General features: G+C 30.6%; 2 protein-coding genes across 2 annotated transcripts in view; both read left to right on the forward strand.

The window, feature by feature from the left end:
* LOC123302825 (glutamate receptor U1-like) overlaps positions 1 to 10,485 on the forward strand; it is a 32,147-nt gene extending 21,662 nt beyond the window's left edge. The window contains exons 4-7 of the mRNA XM_044885916.1: positions 1,609 to 1,817; positions 7,445 to 7,716; positions 9,780 to 9,910; positions 10,340 to 10,485. Of these exons, the coding sequence (XP_044741851.1) occupies positions 1,609 to 1,817; positions 7,445 to 7,716; positions 9,780 to 9,910; positions 10,340 to 10,485 (758 nt within the window). The remainder of the gene's footprint in view (positions 1 to 1,608; positions 1,818 to 7,444; positions 7,717 to 9,779; positions 9,911 to 10,339) is intronic.
* Positions 10,486 to 19,291: 8,806 nt separating this feature from the next.
* Positions 19,292 to 19,753, forward strand: LOC123302826. The gene has a single exon (XM_044885917.1). It carries the CDS (start codon positions 19,292 to 19,294, stop codon positions 19,751 to 19,753), a length of 462 nt encoding a protein of 153 aa, XP_044741852.1.
* Positions 19,754 to 21,256: the final 1,503 nt, after the last annotated feature.

The following is a 21,256-nucleotide window of genomic DNA, read 5'->3' on the forward strand; positions in this document are numbered from 1 at the left end:
CCTTTTTTGAAAAGTGTACCATCCAACTGCGCTGAAATCCCTGTGACTCTTCTACTAATGTAGCGTTTAGATTTAAAAAAAAATTACAATTTCAGCTTATTTGAGATGACGTACTTGTAGGTAGGGAATCAATTTTATAAGATAAGCTTATTAAAGGTTCAATTGATCACAAACTTTTAAATCAACAGTTTTGGGGTAATGGAGCTTTAAAAGTTATCCAAAACTTCTAAAAACATCTTAATTTACAATGATTCAGTGTTAATCTTAATTTGCAAAGGTTGACCATTGAACAGAAAAACCGCACCTTTCTAGCGTGCAAAGTAGTAATTATAAACTCTCCTTTTATGGGATCTTCCCCTTTTCCGTGCTTTTTTGAATTTCTCTTCAATTTGTGGAAAATCGCAGCCAAATAAAGAAAACCTTATCTTGATAGCATTTATAAGGATAAAAATGACGACAGTTTCGAGAGTGTGGAAAAGAAAAAATAAAGTTTTTTAATGCTCTTCATAATTTCAGACTATTTGGCGCCGAATGCATCCTGCGCATCCTTCTAGCATGTAAAATATCCTTCTAGCATGTAAAAAAGTTTTTGGGTTTTTTTGGCGATTTCTCACACTTTGAAAAAGTTGTGATGGAAAACTTTTTCCAAATAATCTTGTTAATTTGAACCTATTTCGCATCGAATGAACAACTAATCTTGCTAGCATGAATTGAAGTGAAAAGGTTGGTTTTAGGGGTGTTTTTCTACTTTTCGAGAAGTTTCTTTGGATATTCTAAATTGTTTGTCGTATTCTGTTACATTGACTTCACTTGCGTTGAATGGAAAGAGTTCCATCTTTCTAACATGTATAGTACTGAAAAAGCATAATTGAGAGGGAGATTTGATTTTTTGCGATTTTCGGAAGGCGAGTTTACAATGAAAAAATTGAAATGTACCGTAAATTTCAAGGAATTCAACGTCGAATGCAAAAATAAACTGCATCTTTCTATCATATCTAGTATGTTGAATTTAGAGTAACTTACTTTAGCATCAGTATGCGTTACTAATGTTGAATAATATATTAGATAAGTATCTACATAACAGTGACATAAAGAAAATAGAATTGCGTTTTTAAAAATACCTTTTACATGTAACAAATTATAACTATTCTGGTAGTATGAGACACATAGAAAGGTTTTTTAACCCGTAGATAAGTATACCAGCTCAGTAGCCTAGCGAGTAAAGACGCAATCGTCTTAATGCTTTGACTACTGAAACTGGTCACACTATCGTCGCTTGGATAAGAATGAAGCAACCGACTCCACCCACATCATAAAATTTAAGATTTTCGTATGCAGTTTAAAAAAAATTAAGGTTTAAAATAATGATGTGGGTGGCCGCTGTTATAGATGGATGGCTGAAGAACAGAGATAATACCCCATTATTATTATGATATTAGATAAGTATTTACGTTACATTGACATAAAGAAGATAGTATAACTCTTCTAATACTTGTAACAACATAGAACTCTTCTAATACGAGACACCCAAAAAGCTTACTCAACCCGTTTTAACATATTTTAACTAGCGTTGAGTGCATTATTTATGTGTTTTGGGTTATTTTTAAGGATCATCTTTAAATCCAAACACACCATCATTGCGTATCACAGTATTTTTGGTATTTATGGCTGCCATATTTCTATTCACATCATATTCAGCGAATATAGTTGCTTTGTTACAAACTCCTAGTAATTCGATAAAAACATTAAATGATTTAATTGACAGTCCAATTGTGGTTGGGGCTCATAACAGTACATACAATATTGTATTTTTAACAGTAAGTAATTTAAAATTTAAAATTCAAGATCGAACACATGTTGTAGTTTATTTCTAAAACATGTAAATTTTAATTTTAAAAAAATGCACTAAAATATTAAATGATTTATTTTTGATGTTATCTCAATACTTCATTCATAATTTTTTTCTGTGATCCTATCCTATTTTAGTAGTGTTTGCATTAGCTTCATAATTAATTAAAATAAGTGGCTATTTAAATCACTAATTTACACAACTTACTCAAAATAAGTGAGCTGTAGTGGTTTAGTTATTTAAATGAAATTAAATATAAAGAGAAACATATTCATTCAACTTAATTGATACTTTAACAGCCACATTACTTTTTGCAAAGATTTCGTGATTAAAATTTAATTTAATAAATTGTAGCGAGCTTTACTTTGAAGAAATTTGAAGAAATAAAACTTCTAATTTGCTTTACTTAGTCCACTATATTTTTTAATATTTTAATAATTTAAAATATATTGATATGTTTCATCTAACATAGACATTTTCAAAACTGTAAAGTACATTTCATTGTTTTTGGTTTATATACCAAAATTATCGTGACGTATTTTTAAAGAATGGGTCTTTTATGTAAAAAAATTAGAAATTTATGAAAGTTACACCAAAATATCAAAACCTCTCATCCAACACTTTTGGTAATGTTGATTGTTTTAATTGCTATATGTGAACTTTTTTAATTGTTTAACTTCCATTTAAGAATGCTAAATGGAACTTCACAGACTTTTTTTGAGTCTCGAATAATGTTTTACAAATTCCAGTCGAATTATCTCTAATATTCGACAACTTCTTTTTATTAGATTAGAGGATCTTTTTTATGAAATTTTCGCGAATTTATTTAATATTTTAGCATATTCAAAAAAAGTGTATACAATAAACTAAATAACGGACTAATCTTTGAACCAATTACGAAACTTTATCAACCTTTATCAAAAAAAAAATTTTCAAATACTTTTCACTCAAACTTTAATTAATTTTAAAAACATATAAGATTTTCTATAGTAAACAAGAATTGATCAAGATTCAAACAAACAATTGCGTTGCTCTGAAAATAGCATAGAGATAATTCAGTTGAAAAACTAGGAGTCTGGTAGCCTGCAAGTGGATGATATATATATATATATATAATAGACGTTTGGAGAGTGGGAGTTTCTTAGTTGAATAGATGTACTACAACAGATAAGCCACAATACAAGTCACTTTTGCAATTTCATATAAAACCTATAATACCTCTTACTTGCTTAACGCATGTACTCTGTCATACTAGTGATATTTATATGCCTAGATGTAAATCGAACATTCTGTATATAAGTATATGTATTAGACAAGGACACAGGGGAACTTACTGGCAGTCTTCTCTCTCGCTTCCCATATCCCATCCACTTACAGGCTAGCGTTCTTTTCTGTGATATCTTTATGAAAAATAGAGGTTCTATTTCTATAATGTTATTGAGACAATTTACAATATTTACAATTTATCGTATCTCAAATAGTGAAACGACAATTATAGTTGATTTATTCTAATGTCAATTCCCTATTTTACACAAAATATATTATTCACAGTCAACTTTTTTATTTAATCACTATAAACGCGCGACTTTATTACCAGGTTGCGGACTGAGTGCGAAAAAATTCAAGCAAAAGAAAAATATTTTCCTTAAATATTAAACATTATAGACAAAAATAATAACCAAAATAAATAAATAGCCTAAAATACATTGAAATCAGCTTAGCCATACTTATTATAATAACAAAAATATTTTGTTACAATTTGAATTGTTTAGAGAGATCTATTGAAAAGCTTTTTTATAAAAACTTTCATTATGATTGTGCTGTGCTCATTATACATGAACATTTAAAACTAATTTTTCCAACAAAATTGTCAGCATAGCACCAAACGCGTTTTTATTCAAGATAGTGGACAACAGAAAATTTCAACCAGCAAACTCATTCACAGACGTTCAACTAGGTTGTCCATATGGCATGTTGTCAACTATATTGCCAGCTTTATAAATGTGTTTTACAAAGATGATAAAAGCTATGAATGACGTATTTACCGTTTTATCATTAAAAATACCGTTTCAAATTATGTTTTCACATTTAATTTTTAAGTAAAGATATTATGAACAACGAATTATTTTTTAAATATACTGCATGATGAGAGAAATGAAACTTAAATTTTAATTTTTATACCATGCATATATGTAATATGCAAGTTATACTAAGTTTAGTCACAAGTTTGTAACGCTTAAAAATATTGATGCTACGAACAAAATTTTGGTATAGGTGTTCATAAAATCACCTAATTAGTCCAATTCCGGTTGTCCGTCCGTCCGTCCGTCCATCTGTGGGCACAATAACTCAAAAACGAAAGAAGATATCAAGATGAAATTTTTAAAGCGTACCCAGGACGTAAAAAGTGAGGTCGAGTTCGTAAATGGCCAACATAGGTCAATTGGGTCTTGACCTATGGGTTCGTATGACCCATCTTGTAAACCGTTAGAGATAGAACAAAAGTTTAAATATAAAAAATGTTCCTTATCAAAGAATAAACAACTTTTGTATTCAACATTTTTTCGTAAACATCACTGTCTACCCGTGAGGGCGCAAATTAGGCGTAAATTGTATAGTATGTATTATATAAATTGTATATGTATGTGCAATGTGAGAGTAATCAGCACTATTTATGCATGGTATTTCAACAATTAACTCAGTCAATTGTTTGTTTTCACTTGTTTTCTTTTGCGTTTGTTTTACAAAAACAAAATAAACAAAAAATGAATATGCAAACTTAGTTGCATAGATTGACCACGTAGATGAATTTTTATGTACAGTGTTAATTTCGATTTACAGTTTATTTCGACTTAACGAAATTAAATCATAATTCGATGTTGTAGCTGTTACTACAGACAGATTTACAGACAGATTTGGTCGTAATTGGGATCATTTTGTTCAGAAATAAAATATGAAATAATTTAAAAAAAATTATTTAATAAAAAGATAAAGGTGTGAATATAATTTGTTTTTGGGCTCACTGAAAATATCAACTGCCCGATTTTGGTCGAGGACACCGTTTTTCCAGATATGACTTCGAGCAGGGGTATGAGCTCTCCGAGCTTAAAGGTAAAATTCCATTCGTGCTAAATAAATACCGTTAATGTCATTGTTTATCATCCAAAATCTAAAAACATTTCAGATCAGGAAACATCATTTTTGTAATATAATTAGAGTAAATCTGATTCATGAAATTGGGAATTAATTTAAGTTTTACATTTTTAAGTCTTTTTTTAACTTTTATTGTTTATTATCAAAAATCTAAAAACACTTCGGATCAGAAAACATCATTTTAGCAAATTAATGAAAGCAAATTAAATCCATGAAGTTGGGAGTAAATTTTAGTTTTACATTTTTCAGCCTTTTTTGTGTAAATAGATAAAATTCGAAAACGGGCAACTTATCCAGTATAACGTTCTTTGAAAACACTTATTTTAAGGGAACGAGAGGGAAAACAAAAATTTTTTTGGCAAGAAACCTTTTTCTTTTTTGGCGTACAGAAAATATTATTCAATCTTATCAACGAGTTTTCTAAATCGCCAAGTCTAAATTTGATGAAAAAAATGTAAAAATTAAATTGATGCGCCATTTTAAAAAGTGTGCAATAATATTCGTAAATATAAAATTTTTGCACGCTTTTTTTTTTGCACGGTATTGTTAATAAAATTTAAGAAAAATGCAATATCGAAATTGATTTACCTCCGTTATTCGGTATGCACTTGAAATGAATACTATACATACATAAGGAAGATGCCAATTTTCAACCCAAAACGCCAAGTTTGCATATACATTGTTGTTTTCATAAAGCAAACAAAAGAGAAAATCAAAATTTTAGTAGCTAATTTTTGTGTCCCTGTGAGTTTTTATTTTTGATTATTGAACTAAGTTTATGTTTGTTAGAATGTTATTGCTTTTACTGGTTTATACATTATGCACCATATACAAAATTTTCGAACCAATGGATTTTCTAAGAAAGTAATAATAAAATGATCTGTACAAAACTTCTTTAATTTTAAAAGCCAAATATGATAATGACCTAGACTTTGACCTTGGCTATTATTTTAAAATCAACTTGGAAATTTAGAATGGAAAGGCATATTTTTAACCCAGAATTCTTGCGTTCAAAATTCTATGTTCAGTTGTTTAATTCGAGCAGTAGATTTTTCATGTTTGGAAGTGAGAGTCCCAATTTTACCCCGAATTCTTGAAAAGTACTAAAGGTCAAATCACTACGAGTATGTATAAATTATTTCAATTTTTTTTTTAATTTTCTATGATCTCGTTAAAATGAAGTAACAAATATTATCGATGATAATAAATGAAAACTCTACGATATTTCGAAATAAATTTCTATTTTTGCCCCAATTTCCTAGATCACTTCTTTAGTATTATTAAGATTACCAAGTAGTCATCATCAGTATGAATTAGCTAATCGTAATTACTCTTATTATGTATGTTTCTTGTTGCTAATTTGGTGGTGGACTGCACCGTCGAAATACGTATTTGTAAACTACAAAAAACTGATCAAGGAAATTGGGGCAAAAATCGAAATTTATAACAAAATATGTGTTTCATGACTGTTTCATGAAACACACCATTTACTTGTTTTCTAGAGGATGTTAATCTAGGACATTAATATTCATATTTGAAAGTTAAAATTCTCTCTTTAATTTGGGGTAACAAAGAAACTATTAAAGAGTCTTTTAGAATCCAAAACTTTAGACTCCTGGTCTCTGTTCTGAAAAATTCGTCTAGTCCAGAAAGTTTTCAACACTTAAGTTAGTTGCATTTAAAGCACAAATCACACGAACGTTTATTTTTTGTATATTAAACGTCAGTTTTCAACATAGACGTATCAAACTTTTATCTGTCGTCATTCAGGTGTCTGAGAAAAATAAAAATTATATTTAGTGGAATAAAAATTTTTACTTTGAAAAATATTACTTTTAACAGTTTACCAAACAAATACATTCCAAATGAAACCGTTGAATTCAAGGTCCTTAATTTTTAACGCTCTTAGGACATATATCATTATTACTAAATCGATCGTCTCATCATCCGATATGTTGGAATTGATTTTTAGAATGTTTAGGTGACAGCGTCGACCTACTTGAAGGAAATCATTCCGATGAACAATTTATTATCTGATGTGCAGGACCTTTAGTGTAGAAAACTTCAATATAGTGAGGGTCATAATTATTATTATTTATATTGGCCAGTTTCAGCAATAAAATTAAAAATCAAAAGAAAGAAATAAAAATTTATATAATTATTTTTTATTAAGAAATAAAAGAAACAAAGTAAAAATCAAAAGAATTACAGCTGAATAATTATTTTATTTACGGAAATGTATTTACTACATGCTACATACTTCAGCACTTAATTAAAACCGTAATATAAGGAAGAACCGTATAAATAAGGAATGAGTTCCATGGACGTAAAATGAGTATATCAGCTGACCCTACAAATCAATTTGACATATCGGATGGTTAAGACACCATTCTTCTACTTAGCTTAAACTAAGTAACTATTAATCAATTTATTACCAATCAGGAAAGTCAATCCGAAACAGTGAAACGATTATTTGAAAAGAAAATAGCACCACGTGGAGATAAAGGATTCTTAAAGTCAGATGAAGGATTGGATTTAGTACGTGGTGGGATGTATGCATTTCAAATAGATGCAGGCTATGCATATAATTATATAAGTGGAACGTTTACAGAACAAGAAAAGTGTGGTCTAGATGAGATTGAAGCAATTCAATTACCATTACAAACCATTCCTGTACAAAAACATTTTCCATATCGTGATTTATTTACACAAAGGTAACAGAACACCGCAGTAACGGGATAATACATATAATTAATTAACGGGATAATTAATTAAATGGGTTCAGAAAATAAATTAACATAAAAGCTGGTCAAATAACTTTTTACTAGCTGTGATAAGTGAGGTCTCATTAAATTCACCTCGGTGTTAATAATCACTTAGAATAATAGGATAATACATAAATTTTCCAGGGCAACAAAAATTGGCGACGGATTCTTATAAAACTTGACAAGATAAGGCCAAAATCAAAATACATTTTTTCGAGACGTTGCTTAGATTCCGAGCTATCGTCGATTTTAAATTAAAGATAAAATTTACTCGTCATAATATGACGTATATTCCTCCTATTTCATCGAGTCGTATGAAAATCCGTCGCCAAATCATTATTATTCAGTTTTTTAATTCCAAAAACCGAAATCAAAACTTGTATCCATTCTTTCGAATAAAAACTGGTCAATCAATCGAGGAATCATCAGGATGGTTTTTTAGTCTAAACTTGAATTTTGATGAGAAAAAAAAAAGTTTGCAAAAATCGTATTATATAATTACGTATATGGTATTCTGCTATGCCCTATATTATTTTATATGAATAATTTTTTTTTAAGGATAATATAAACTTTTGACCAGCTTTTTTTTGAAAAATACTCTTATGTTATGCGATCAGTGAAAGAAATGTAAAATATGAACGCCTTAGCTACATAGGCATTCGTTTTTATGCTTACCAAAGTAAAGTCCCGTTAATCTGCCAGCGGGACTCGACCTGTAAATTTAAAACAGTTTAAGAATGTGATGTTAATTAAAATTACAAAGTTTCCTTAATTAAATATAGTTACCTGGAAATTTTTGTCCTTTCATTTCATTAAATGGATTCTACCAGTCAACTATACTAGTAGAAAATAAGGATACCTCATAGGACATGCCCACTATTTAAGTTTGGGTAGAGTAATTACGTATGCGTTAATTAAAAAAAAAGCCAATCATGCACTTAATTAAAACAGAGACTAGTTCTGTCAGCTCATTTAAACTTTTGTTAGTTAGTGAACATGCAAATATAGCAGCAGCCTGCAATTTTGATCTTTTGAGAACATAATTAACTAAAAATCAGAAAGTTATTTTGAATTTGTTTTAACATGTTTTAAAAATGTAAATTGTAAAAAAGAGAAAAAAATCTGATTACTAATACGAATATAAACGCTTGAAAGAAACCACTTACAAGGCAAGTGTCATCATCATCAGTGATTTAAATTAAAATTTTTACATTTACATTGAAATTTTTTTCGAGCGCTTTTATTAAATTTCTTGCCTAAACATTATCGTTTCAGAATTCATACAAAAATTGCGATATGAAGTGATAATTTTTACCTTTCAATTTAAAGCGCGACAGGTGGTTTTTGAATTTTTAAGTGTTGATTTGGACTGGAAGGTTCAACTTTTAGACCTACTATCCAAAAACAATCAATTTTCACAGCAATATAGCTTTTTAAAATTTCGGAAATACTTGTAATTTTATAAGAGCGTCACATTTTTGTCGGTCATTGTTTTAAAAAAAATAGCGAAAAGTCATATCCTACATTTCCAATATTCACTGGCCGGCGTAATTTGAGGTGTTTTTGTTTTTTTTTTGAGAATGATAGATCTTTAAATTAAATTAAATCATTTGAATACTAAATTTGACTCTAAACCTTTGTCGAAAACCAAAAGTTTATTGCTTTTATTTAAAAACTGTCTATCTCAAGTAGAAGCAAGTCTAATTTTTAAAATAACACGAATAATTTTGATGCCCAACGTGTGAATTATTGTTGGTTTAACTCGCCTGAGTAACGCCTGAGTAATTGTCAGCCACATCTTAGAATTCATGAGCGATTATATAAGCACCGCCATAAAATTTTTGCAAATATACCATTGATTTTAGAATTTTCCAAAACAGTTGCGGTGTAATTAATTACAAAAGTAACAAAGCAACTGTTATATAACATCTATTATTCTTAAAAAAAAGATGAACAACTACCTAGTAATAATAGAAAAATTCAGTATTTATATATTTATTTCTTTAATACAGATTACGATGGCAACGTGAATGTGGTTTAATTGATCGTATACGTAAAAGTTTAGTACCACAAAAACCAAAATGTGAATCATCGCATGTTGGATTCGTTTCAGTTGGCTTAATTGAATTTAAACCAGCATTACGTATGATGGGTTATGGGACTCTATGTGCTATTGTAATATTTTTATTTGAATTTATTCATGATAGCATTTTTTTAAAATTACATTTTATGAAACATCTGGGTTATAAAACTAAATCTAAATTGCCAGCTTTTTAATTCATGCTATATTAAGTTGAGTTTAAAGTTTGGAAAAAATATATGTAGTAGAAATAAAATACTAGTAATGGATTATAGCATTAGAATATATTCTTCGAATTTAAGACTCTCACAAAATGTAATATTTTAACTACCCATTATTTTAATTATTCTAAAACTAATTAGTCTTTAATAACCCTGGTCAAGTCGATATTATTGTAGTTAAATTGTCATATTGAAAGTGTGAATTTAACCTCAGATGTTATTTTTAGTATGTAATATTTTTTCATAAATATAATTTTTTAAATAATAATAGCTCGCTGCAAAAGTATAATTAGCATATCCGGTAGGATATTTATTGCCTTTGCAATTATTGCTTACAATCAACGTCCATTGAAATTACCGAGACGTGTAAATTCAACTGATCGAGAATTTTTGGGACGAATTCAACGCGACAAATAAATATTGCTAAAACTCGCTGCTACTGGAAAAAAATTTCTTACTAGTAGACGCAATATCTACAAATGCCCCTGTATTATATTTGGATCACCTACAGAAAAGTGACTAGATTTGAAGTAATTGAGGACACTTATGCATTTTTTCGAGGATGCAGTTTTGGTGACGTTGAAGTCACTATGAACTGTTTATAACGTTTTAGTCTGGTTCACATGTCCGATATATTCTCCGAAAATTACGAAATAGGTGTCATTCGATTCGTAATTTTATGTAGAAAGTTTAAGAAAAATCCGAAATGGCGCTGAAAAAAATTGCAAAAGTTATAAACAATTAAGTGAAAAATTTTGAATAACTCAAAAAACATTTAAAATCTGTAAAAAAAGATCTCAAAAAATGAAGAAATTTCCTTAAAAAAAGTTCCGACTGCCGGAATTCTACCTCTTATATGTATAATTTTTACAGAGCCCTGAAAATAGCGCAAAATACGGCAAGTCTGGCTCTAGCGCGCGTTCTATCCCTGAAACCTACCAACAAAAAAAATTATTTAAACATATAAAATATGAATATTAAAAAATAAACAAATTCATGTAGTTACCATTGTTGTTTAAAAAATTGTTATAAACAAATACTTTGTTTATGAGAGTATGAGGGTTTCCTAAACAAATTTATTTGTTGCTTAAAATGCGTTAGTTAATTCACAATTTAGGCCTAAAGACAATGTTTTAACTCTATTATTTATTTAATTATTGACTATTGTTTATAATTAAAAAAAATTTTTTTTCACTTTTATCTATACAATTTCTCTTATCTAAAATATTTTATAAAATCAGGAAAATAGAAAAAAGTAATGAATGTTTACTCAAAATTTATTAAGATCAATTGTTAAAAGTTTACAATCCTGGTCAATTTTTTACTGCTTTAGTAGAATCAGCAGATGATGAGGCACCAACACGAAAACGGTCCAAATGATTACAGAAAAGCAGTAGAAAATAATTGTCTAAAAAATAATTGACAAGGATTGTACACTTTTAACAATAGATTTTAATTAATTTTAGTCAATAATTAAATAAATAATAGAGTTAAAACATTGTCTTTAGGCTTAAACTGTTAATTAACAAACGCATTTCTAAGCAGCATATAAATTTTTTTAAGAAACCGTTTGAGTAATTATATTATAGTAATCATAATTATATTCTAAAAAAAATTTGATTAAGTTATGATTAAGTTATTGAGCTTGCTTGAAGTTATAAAAGAAAATTATAAAAAAATAACTGTGGGTAATATAAAAAAAATTATTTGTGTAAAAATATTCATTTATTCAGCATTTGTAGGGTGACTTCTCAAAAATTTTTCATAAATAAAAAATGTATATGTAACATAATAAAAAGTTTAAATTTAATATAAAAACCTAACCATATCGTGTATCGACGTATGTAGTCTCCATCTCCATAATCCCACGCACCCAAAGTTTTAAATGACGTCTACACCCGTGCCCGTGGTTCATCGCCGACTTTATAGATGCACTCTTCTTTTTTCAATATCTCGGCTATTCTTCTTGTTATTCTATTTATCGTTCCCTCATTTATATAGTCAGAACCAACTCTAACTATATAAATGAGGGAATGATAAATAGAATAACAAGAAGAATGGCCGAGATATTGGCAAAAAGAAGAGTGCATCTATAAAGAATCTTTTATATGATTCAATTCAATTTATTCATTTTTTTCAACAATACAATATTGTACATAACATGTCATTAAAAGGGATAGGGGAAAGGAAAGGAAGGGGAAGGTATGCAGATATGACTGACTTTGTTAGGAACTATCCCGGCATTAACCTCGTGCGAAAGGATAGCCGGCATCTGATATTAAAAGATCAAATGCCTTCCGAGTGTCACTCATAGTGTGATTCGGTTAATGATTTGGAATACAAATGGTACTTAGATGAATTACATAAAAAATTACACTGTAAATTACATAAGTCAAACTAAAATATATTCTCAGTTGAATAGACATGTTATAATATAAAAAAAAATAATAAAAAAAAAAATCATTTCCCTTGAAATGAAACCAATATAATTTAAATTTCAATGTACTCATTATTATCAATTCAACTGAGAAGTCAAATATTTAAGGAACATAAAGCCTTATAATAAAATACTTATAAATAAAAAAATCTATCCATAATACAATTTTCAAAGCAATTTGTAAATCGTCTAATAACAAAGTGTTTAATATATATCAATAGATTACAAACATAAAAAAAAAATATCGTCTAAGGCTCATAACAACACTTCGTCTAGAGAATACGAACAAATAGTAAATAGTCAATAAGTACTTCTTCACTGCAGTTATAAAAGTCGATCTATCTTTCTCCATTATAGAATTAATTGTCTTATAATTGTGGTTAAAAGATGCTTTGGCATTGAAATGCAATTAATAATTGAATTTATAAAAGTTTAATTTATGTATTTCAACCAAGAATATTCGAATTCATAAAAAGTGTGATTTGCTAATTTATTAAAAAATAAAAGTAATTAAAATCTACAGTCAATGGAGTTATTATTTTGGAGTAGCTTATACAAGTCAAGTAGTTATTATTTTGGAGTAATTTTTACAAGTCAAGGAGTTATTATTTTTGAGTAATCGCTATATACAGCTTCCTTCAACAAGTAGGCATGGAAATTTTCTCCAGCCCACTTGCTCACTATTTTAATAATAGTTTTCATTTCGAAGATTTTTTAAAAAATATTAAAAATGATTTAAAAACTAGTAGTGTAGTTACTGATTCGCACTGAATGTTAATTATTGCCAAAATTCAATTTATACCACATTTTCATTTAAAAACAACTGAAAATAAACGTTTGTTTTTTTACGCCATGTAAGTAAAGAAAGGTAAACAAACAAACACGTACGTAATAAATGTAAGGTATAAATTTAAAATATAAACAGTATACACATGCTATATGATGTTTCTAAGCTAATTTGCGCCCTCACGGGTAAACAGTGATGTTAACGATAAACAGTTTCAAACAGAAGTTGTTTATTTTTTTATAAGGAACATTTTTTACCCTTTTGGTTGTATCTCTAACGGTTTATCTTAGCGGACATTCAAACGGACAACCGGAAATGGGTTGAAGCATCAATATTTTTAAGCGTTACAAACTTGGGACTAAACTTCATTTACCTTGATATATTTCATATTTATATGGTATAAATTTAGTCCGAAAATAATTGAAAATTATAATTTTGATTCTTCAATTGAAATATAAGCTAATTGTAAAATTATTTTTAGTTACTAATCCAATATGCTTTCGGAAAAAACCGTGATAGAAAAATTTATAAAAAATATTTCACTTTTTAAAGGTTTTTAAAGGTCACTTAATTCAATTATATCTTAATAGATATGAATAGTGAAAGGAAAATGTGTGAACATATGAAAACAGTGATCATCTCATGTATTTTCATCAGATTTCATCATATTATAAAATAATTTTTGACAGTGTTAAAAATGTTAGGTTCATCGATTGATGTAGATTTATTCAAAGTTCCCTTGATGAATTTCAAATCCTAAAAAAGAAATTTGGAGAATCTCAACCTGATATAGATTTATTCCATATGATTATTTAGCAGGGTTGGATAAATTATTGGGTTTTCTAAAAATACCAAAACCAAATTTGTTTTTATGACGATAAATAAAAAGGTCTAAAATTGGTAAAGTACCATTCGACTCCAATTCGGTTGTGTTTATACTTTAATGTTCGCCGTTGATGTGTTCCATAAATTCCGATATAGTCAATTTGGAACTGTCATAAACGTTGAAAACGTTGTTAACGTATCGATACTGAACTTTTAGAAAATCAAGTTTTTCCTTTAATTTATAAATGACTCTTGAATAAATTAGCCAAAAAAGGTGATAGCGGAATGATTCTCTCGAAAAACGAATCCATGAATTTGTGATACAAAAATAGAACATAATTTGTACAACTTATGTAACTTTAATTAAATTACAAAATTTGCAAAAGCAAGACTCACACGGGGTATCATAGCGATGAATCTTGTTTTTGCAAACTTAGAATTACTGACGTAATTCATTGAGATATCAGTACTGACATTATTTTGACCATCTCAATGATTATGCTACAGAGCGACCCAACATACTCCACCCATTGAAATTTTTATCATTTCAATCAACAGGAAGAGCACAAACCTTCGTTATTGGACGAACATATGAGTTGCTTTAACCAAAGGCCAGTGTGATGGAGGAACATTGTCGTCCTTAATTAATACCAATGTGTCCTCTTTTATATTTGGGGTCTTCTGGAGCCACTTGGACCTCTGTTGTAGAGTATTCAGGTACTCACTTCTCCAGCTCTTCCAGAATGTTTGCTTTATATGGGTAATCTGATTTTAGAACGTTAATTTATCGATTGTGATATCAGTTAAATCATTTTCTGGGAAAGAGATGGAGGAGTCATTAATTAAAAAGTGTCCCGGGATCACTTGACAACGGACAGAGTGATCTGCAATTTATAACACTTTTAATTTGGCACAGAATCGCATTTAATGCTTCGTAAGTAAGATTTGTAACAATTAATCGTTTTAAGTGAAACTAGACCATCCTGATGACCGATCCCCATAAACCGCCCCAATTTGGATAGAAAGGTGGTATAAAGTCCACTCCCTCCTTTACTCCTTTAACACAACTTCGTGAATCGTTCAGCGCTTGTCTTTTCATTAAACAATATATATAATTCATTGAGCTCGTTATTTTCTCTACGAAAATATTTTGATATCTACCTCTTTGCGCAATAAAACTTTTCAAAGCATTTAATAAACTTTTGGTTGATGTTAGAAACTTATTCTAAATGTAAAGCCTTTGTCACCATGAATACAAACAAACATATGTAAACTTTCGTTATTAACGGTTTCCTAATGCGACTCTGCTTGACCGCTAATTCCCCTGAATCAGCCATAATCTGAGTAGATTAAGATTCTGCAAATCGAAAGCATCGAACATATTTATATACAATTTGCCTGACTACATTACGCCCATTTATTAACCACACTCTATTTCTGCTTGTAACAATTTTTCATGCTCCCTGACTATCAACAGGTTACTAATATGATTATTAGGCGGAACAATCAAAGGGAATTTATGCCCTATGTTAATAATGGAGAAGTAGTTTAATCTACCACCTACCAAAAAATACACTCTTGATTACTTGATTTTAAGTTAGGTACATAATATGGATCGTCTTTTACTTTATTTAACAACATTATTTCATTTGAATAATATTGTTGTTGAACGATTCTAAAAATACTGGTAAAAGATATGGATAATTCCGAAACTTTAAGAAAATCAGATCGCCTACAATATTTATTAACGGGTTTTGCATTAAAACAAAAACGCAAAACATACACAAAACTTGTTTGTAGACGATAGAAACAAGAGAATGTTTCAAACCACATAAAAAAATCATTGCCTTTGCATTAACTGATTGGAGATGAACATGTCCTTTGTTTCACCTCTGGCGGGTTCTGAATATCATTTATATTTCCGCCTGTGTGCCAAAATTTTTTATGTAATGCCAACGACATAGGTCCATTCCACCAAAGTTCGTGGGCACCTAACAATTTAGAATCTATCCCCCTAGAAACAATGTCAGCAGCATTTTTGGATAAAATAACGTGATTCCAATAATCCCTTGGACATAACTCTTGGATTTCAGAGACCCTGTTGGCTACGAACACATTCCAACGAGAAGCCTCTGCAACAAATCCATGCCAAAGCAATCATAGAATCAGTCCAAAAGTGTGCCTGCTCTATTTTAACAGTTATTGCTTGACGAACTATTTTCATGAATCGAACTCAAAGTACACACGCGCATAGCACAAGTCGTGGAAATGAAGCAGGTTAAGTCGGAGATATGCGAGACTTCGCACATATTAATCACACGAGAGAGTACCCGTTACTATCTACATATTTCAAGTAAATGGCAAAGCCGTAAGCTTTGGTCGAGCTATCGCTGAAACCATGCAATTCGAACCTAACTGCATGTGATCCGAATTACACGAGGATGTGAGTTTCCATAATTCGAACAAATAACCCTTAAGAGGGATCCGCATTTCAAAAATATCTTTGCTACACTTGATAGGATTTCACGCTTTGTGACTTTTGATTCCATTAAATCATCCAGTACCAATATTTGAAATATTCAATAACACGTCAATTGGTTCCAAATCAATCCATGAGTTTTAATTGACGAACATCCATCAGAAAATTGGAATTAACACTTTTCACAGTTCTCTTCCGCAATTCTGTTAAGTACATTTTTTTCTAATAATGAAATCAGTTCGTCTAGTATACGAAAGGCTTTATCAACATCCTTAGCACCCGTTAAAATGTCATCAACACATGAATTTATCTCAATAGCTCGAGATACTAGGGGGAAAGAACTTCATCTTGCAACTAATTTCAAAAGATATATTGTAGCTAAGAAACTGGCCGAAGCAGTGCTGTAAGTAACTCTAGTCAATTGTAAACATCGGATGTTTTCTACCGGGGAATCTCGCCATAATGTACTTTGAAGGCTTTGGAATCTCGAATCTAAATCATAGCTATGTCTGAAATAATAGCAACGATAAAATAAAGAAATCGTATAAGAACTGTTAGTAAATTAGGCTAAACTACGGGCGAAACTAGCAATATATCATTTAAGCTTACACCTGTTGATGACGGAGCGGACGCGTTGAAAACTACACGTAGTTTCGTGGTAAATAGTATTCATGTTTGTGAGACAAATATTCCGGAAAACGCTTAATTTCCGTTCTCTAGCCAAGAGACAAAAATTCATTTATAACAGTTTTAAATTTTTCGAAAAATTCAGGGTTCTTGGCAAAGTTTCTCTTTAACGATAGGAAGCAACCATAGGCAAAGATGTAAGAGTCACTCAAAATGTTAATTCTATCCATAAAAATAGGTAAATCTACTTCGTATCTGCCATCTGAATCACGAGATGCAGATTCAAGAAATAATTTTTCACAAATTTTCTCCTCAGCCGAACGAATTGGCTTTGAGGAATATTCTTCCAGCTTCCAAAAACTGGTCATTTTTTCATTCAAATCATTTGAAATAGTCACCAATGTAGTGACGTTACTTTCATATAGGGGATTGAATTCTTTCTGTATAGATTTACATTCCCGCCTAGAATCCAACCAAGCGTAGTTGCTAGTATTTTAAAAGTAGCGCTATTTAGGCCCAAATCTATTTCACATGATGCAATACTTTGTAGCAGTTCAGAACGATTGATCGTTCTGCTAGATGATGCATCCGCAGAAGTAACAACTTGACCCTGAGACTCTTTTCGCTCATTAAGTAGATTAGGTATACCATGAAGTGACCAATGATGGTTTTGAAGACAACGTTTACAGACACTTTGGGGATATTTTCCTGTTTGGTGACTGCTGTTCAAACAGCCGAGACATAACTGCTTGCTTTCAACAAATTTTCGCCGACGCTGCAAGTCAAGCTTTAAATATTTGTAACACTTCATCAAAGAATGTGGTCGTAAGTAATATGGGCAACGGTTTGAATTCGAGTTGCTTTGAGATCCTATGGTAGCACAAGAAACTCTTTTCTTGTTATGTTTAGAGGCATTATATAATTTTGGTGAATAATGCTGTGATAATATTTCCTATGCTTGACAACAATGATTCAAAAATCTAATAAATGAATCAATATTAGGAAATTCATCATGTTTTCTTTTCAATTCAAGTACACAATGAAATCAAAATTCAAGTTTTTGGGACAAATAATATACCAAAAATACGTCAAATAATCTAGGCAACTCAAGTGACATTAACGCATTGTAATGCTGTGTAAAATCATGTACAAAAGCACGCAATCCACTGCCTGAAGTTTTATTAAAGCACTTTAATCCACAAGGCTGACAATAAAACTTTCAACTGAGATAATGGTCCTATAACTGTCTCTGAATTTTAGTCCGAGTGCTCATGACATTTGGGCATTTTGGTGAGCTGCCCTCGATATCTTGACGCAACTTTGTAGCGGTTCAGAACGATTAATCGTATTGCAAAAAAAAAAGTAGCACCTTTGAAAAAAATGACGTTCCACGTTTGGAGCTTACTACAGCAGCTCTGCTTACTCGACTAGCAGGATATGTACAGTCAACCATGGACTGATTCGTCCGTTGCACTCACGTGAATCACGTCCCACGAAAACAGAATCCAGCTAACTGTGGTGGAGAGGTCCTGGATGGCTCTCTCTACCATCCGACTAATGGCCAAATGGTATTTGCTCACCATTATCTGCTCAAACTTCAGAGGTTCGATCTCCAAAGTGAATAATTGCTCAGAAGTTGAATTTCAGCCGAAATTATTGCATAGATACTCTGACTTAAATCGACTCTTGCGTATCACATCTTGGTGCATAAAGTTTGCTTTACTGCACGTTGTGGGATCTGTGCTACATTCTCAAGGGATTCTTGAACTAATCTAGTGGGAAGCTGATGCTAAGCTTAAACGGCTCTTCACGAAATCATACATGCAGCTTAAAACTCTTTGTTCGTTACTTGCAAACGACGGAACTGAATGGCATAAATATAGCTGTGGATATTGAAACAGGAATCAAAGCATTAGATGAAGCAACCAAAAACCAAATTGGAAAAAATTGTACAAAAATAATAAAAAATTCCAAACCACACAACAGTCAAGATACCCATAGTAAAATAATTAAATCGTTAAAAGAAAAGGATGTACACTACCTGAAGGCAGGCAACTAAATCGTCATAATGGACAAAAAAGATTATTCAGCAAAAGTAGAAAAAATGCTCAAAGGTCCGTATAGAGTTAAGAGATCGGATCCATTAACCACATTCGTAAACGATGTAAAAGACACTTTAAAAGCATGTCCAAAGTTGATTAACAACCAACTAAAATTTCAATTGCAGTGTTCGAACCCTGTAACACCTCGTCTATATTGTTTACCAAAAATACAGAAACAAGATGGATCCATGCGACCCATAGTTTCAGGTATAAACTCTCCAACATACAAAATTGCAAAATGGCTAGTAAACAAATTTCAAACATTAAATAACGAATCAGATTCGTCTTCCGTCAAAAATAGTATTGATTTAATTAACAAAATAAAGGATACGGAATTGGCACCAAGTGCAATTATAATGTCATTTGATGTCAAAGCTTTGTATCCCAGTGTGTCAATACCAGAAGCAATGAAGGCGTTGGAAAAATGACTTAAAAATCATGGTTTACACATGGATGAAGTAACAGAATTGGTTAAATTAACACGCCTATACATGAGACAAAATGTGTTTACCTTCGAAGGTAAATACTACAAACAAACATTTGAGACCTCTATAGGCAATCCGTTATCTCCGTTCTTGAGCAACATCTTCATGTCAGACCTCGAAGAACAAGGCAAACAAACATTCAGTTATTTCCCCGCTGGCTGGTACAGGTATGTTGATGATATCTTCACAACTTTTGACACAAAAAAAGAAAATCCACAAGATTTTCTTAATAACCTGAACAACATGTACCCTTCAATTGATTTCACAACTGAAATCGAAAAGGACGGTTCGATTCCGTTCCTTGACATAAGAATTTCCAAAAACACTAATTCTAAAAAACTAGAATTTGACATATACAGGAAACCAACACACACTGAAAGGTACATCACAGCAGATTCAAACAGCCCACCACAACATAAACTCACCATTTTTAACTTCCTAGTATATACAACGGATTTGATCCAAAAATAATCAAGAATATGATCCGGAAAACAAAATTCAGAACACAGAGAAATAATTCAACAACATTGAAACCAAAACAGAACAGCATCGATAAAAAGAAATGGTGCTAACTTACATATTTTCAGCCATACGTCAACAAATAAGCAAAAGAACTTGGAGAACATAACCTAAAAATAGCTCCCATTAGGAGAGCAAAATTAAAACAATTACTTGGAAATCCGAAAGATAAAATCAACATGGAACAACATTCGGGAATATATTGCATTGGATGTCAAAATTGTTCGAAGAAATATGAAATATGTTGGCCAAAGTAGAAGACAAATTATCACAAGATTCAAAGAACATATGGGCCATTTAAAATATGGAAGAGTGGAAATATCATGTGTAGCCGCTCACGTTATCAAAAACGATCACAAAATTGGCAAATCAAACCTTAAGCTCCTGAAATCAGTACCCAATCCTTGCGAATTAGACGCTTATGAAAGCATCTTCATTCAAAAGCTGGGTAGTGAAGCAATGAACTTGGACAAAGGACCTATTCCAAATTCGGATTTAATAAAAATCGCAAAATCAAGGTTGAATTTCTAAAATTGTTAATACGTTGTAAAAATAAAGGATTATTTATTTTCATGATTTAATTATAGTTTTTTAATTTAGGTTTGATTTGTAATTTATTACTTTAAACGTCAAAAAATACTCGAATAGGCTTGCCCACAAGTATCACGCTCATTGGTCAAGCACTAGTCAACTGATGGAAGTTGATTGGCTAGCGCCACTAATACTACAATTTGGCAAATACTGTGAACAGTATAATTTGTAGACACACGAATGTATCATTGTGCAATCCGCCACCAAATTAGTAAAGAGTAAAATTCATAATAAGAGTAATCACTAGCTAATTTTTACTGATGATGACTACTTGGTAGTGGAAAATACGTATTTTAAAAATACAAAAAACTGATCTAGGAAATTGGGGCAAAAATC

This window comes from Chrysoperla carnea, chromosome X (genome assembly GCF_905475395.1).
Source record: "Chrysoperla carnea chromosome X, inChrCarn1.1, whole genome shotgun sequence".
Taxonomy (NCBI): domain Eukaryota; kingdom Metazoa; phylum Arthropoda; class Insecta; order Neuroptera; family Chrysopidae; genus Chrysoperla; species Chrysoperla carnea.

Bases quoted from the DNA above. Each gene is read 5' to 3' on its own strand.
- LOC123302826 (XM_044885917.1), top strand. From the start codon at position 19,292: ATGGACAAAAAAGATTATTCAGCAAAAGTAGAAAAAATGCTCAAAGGT.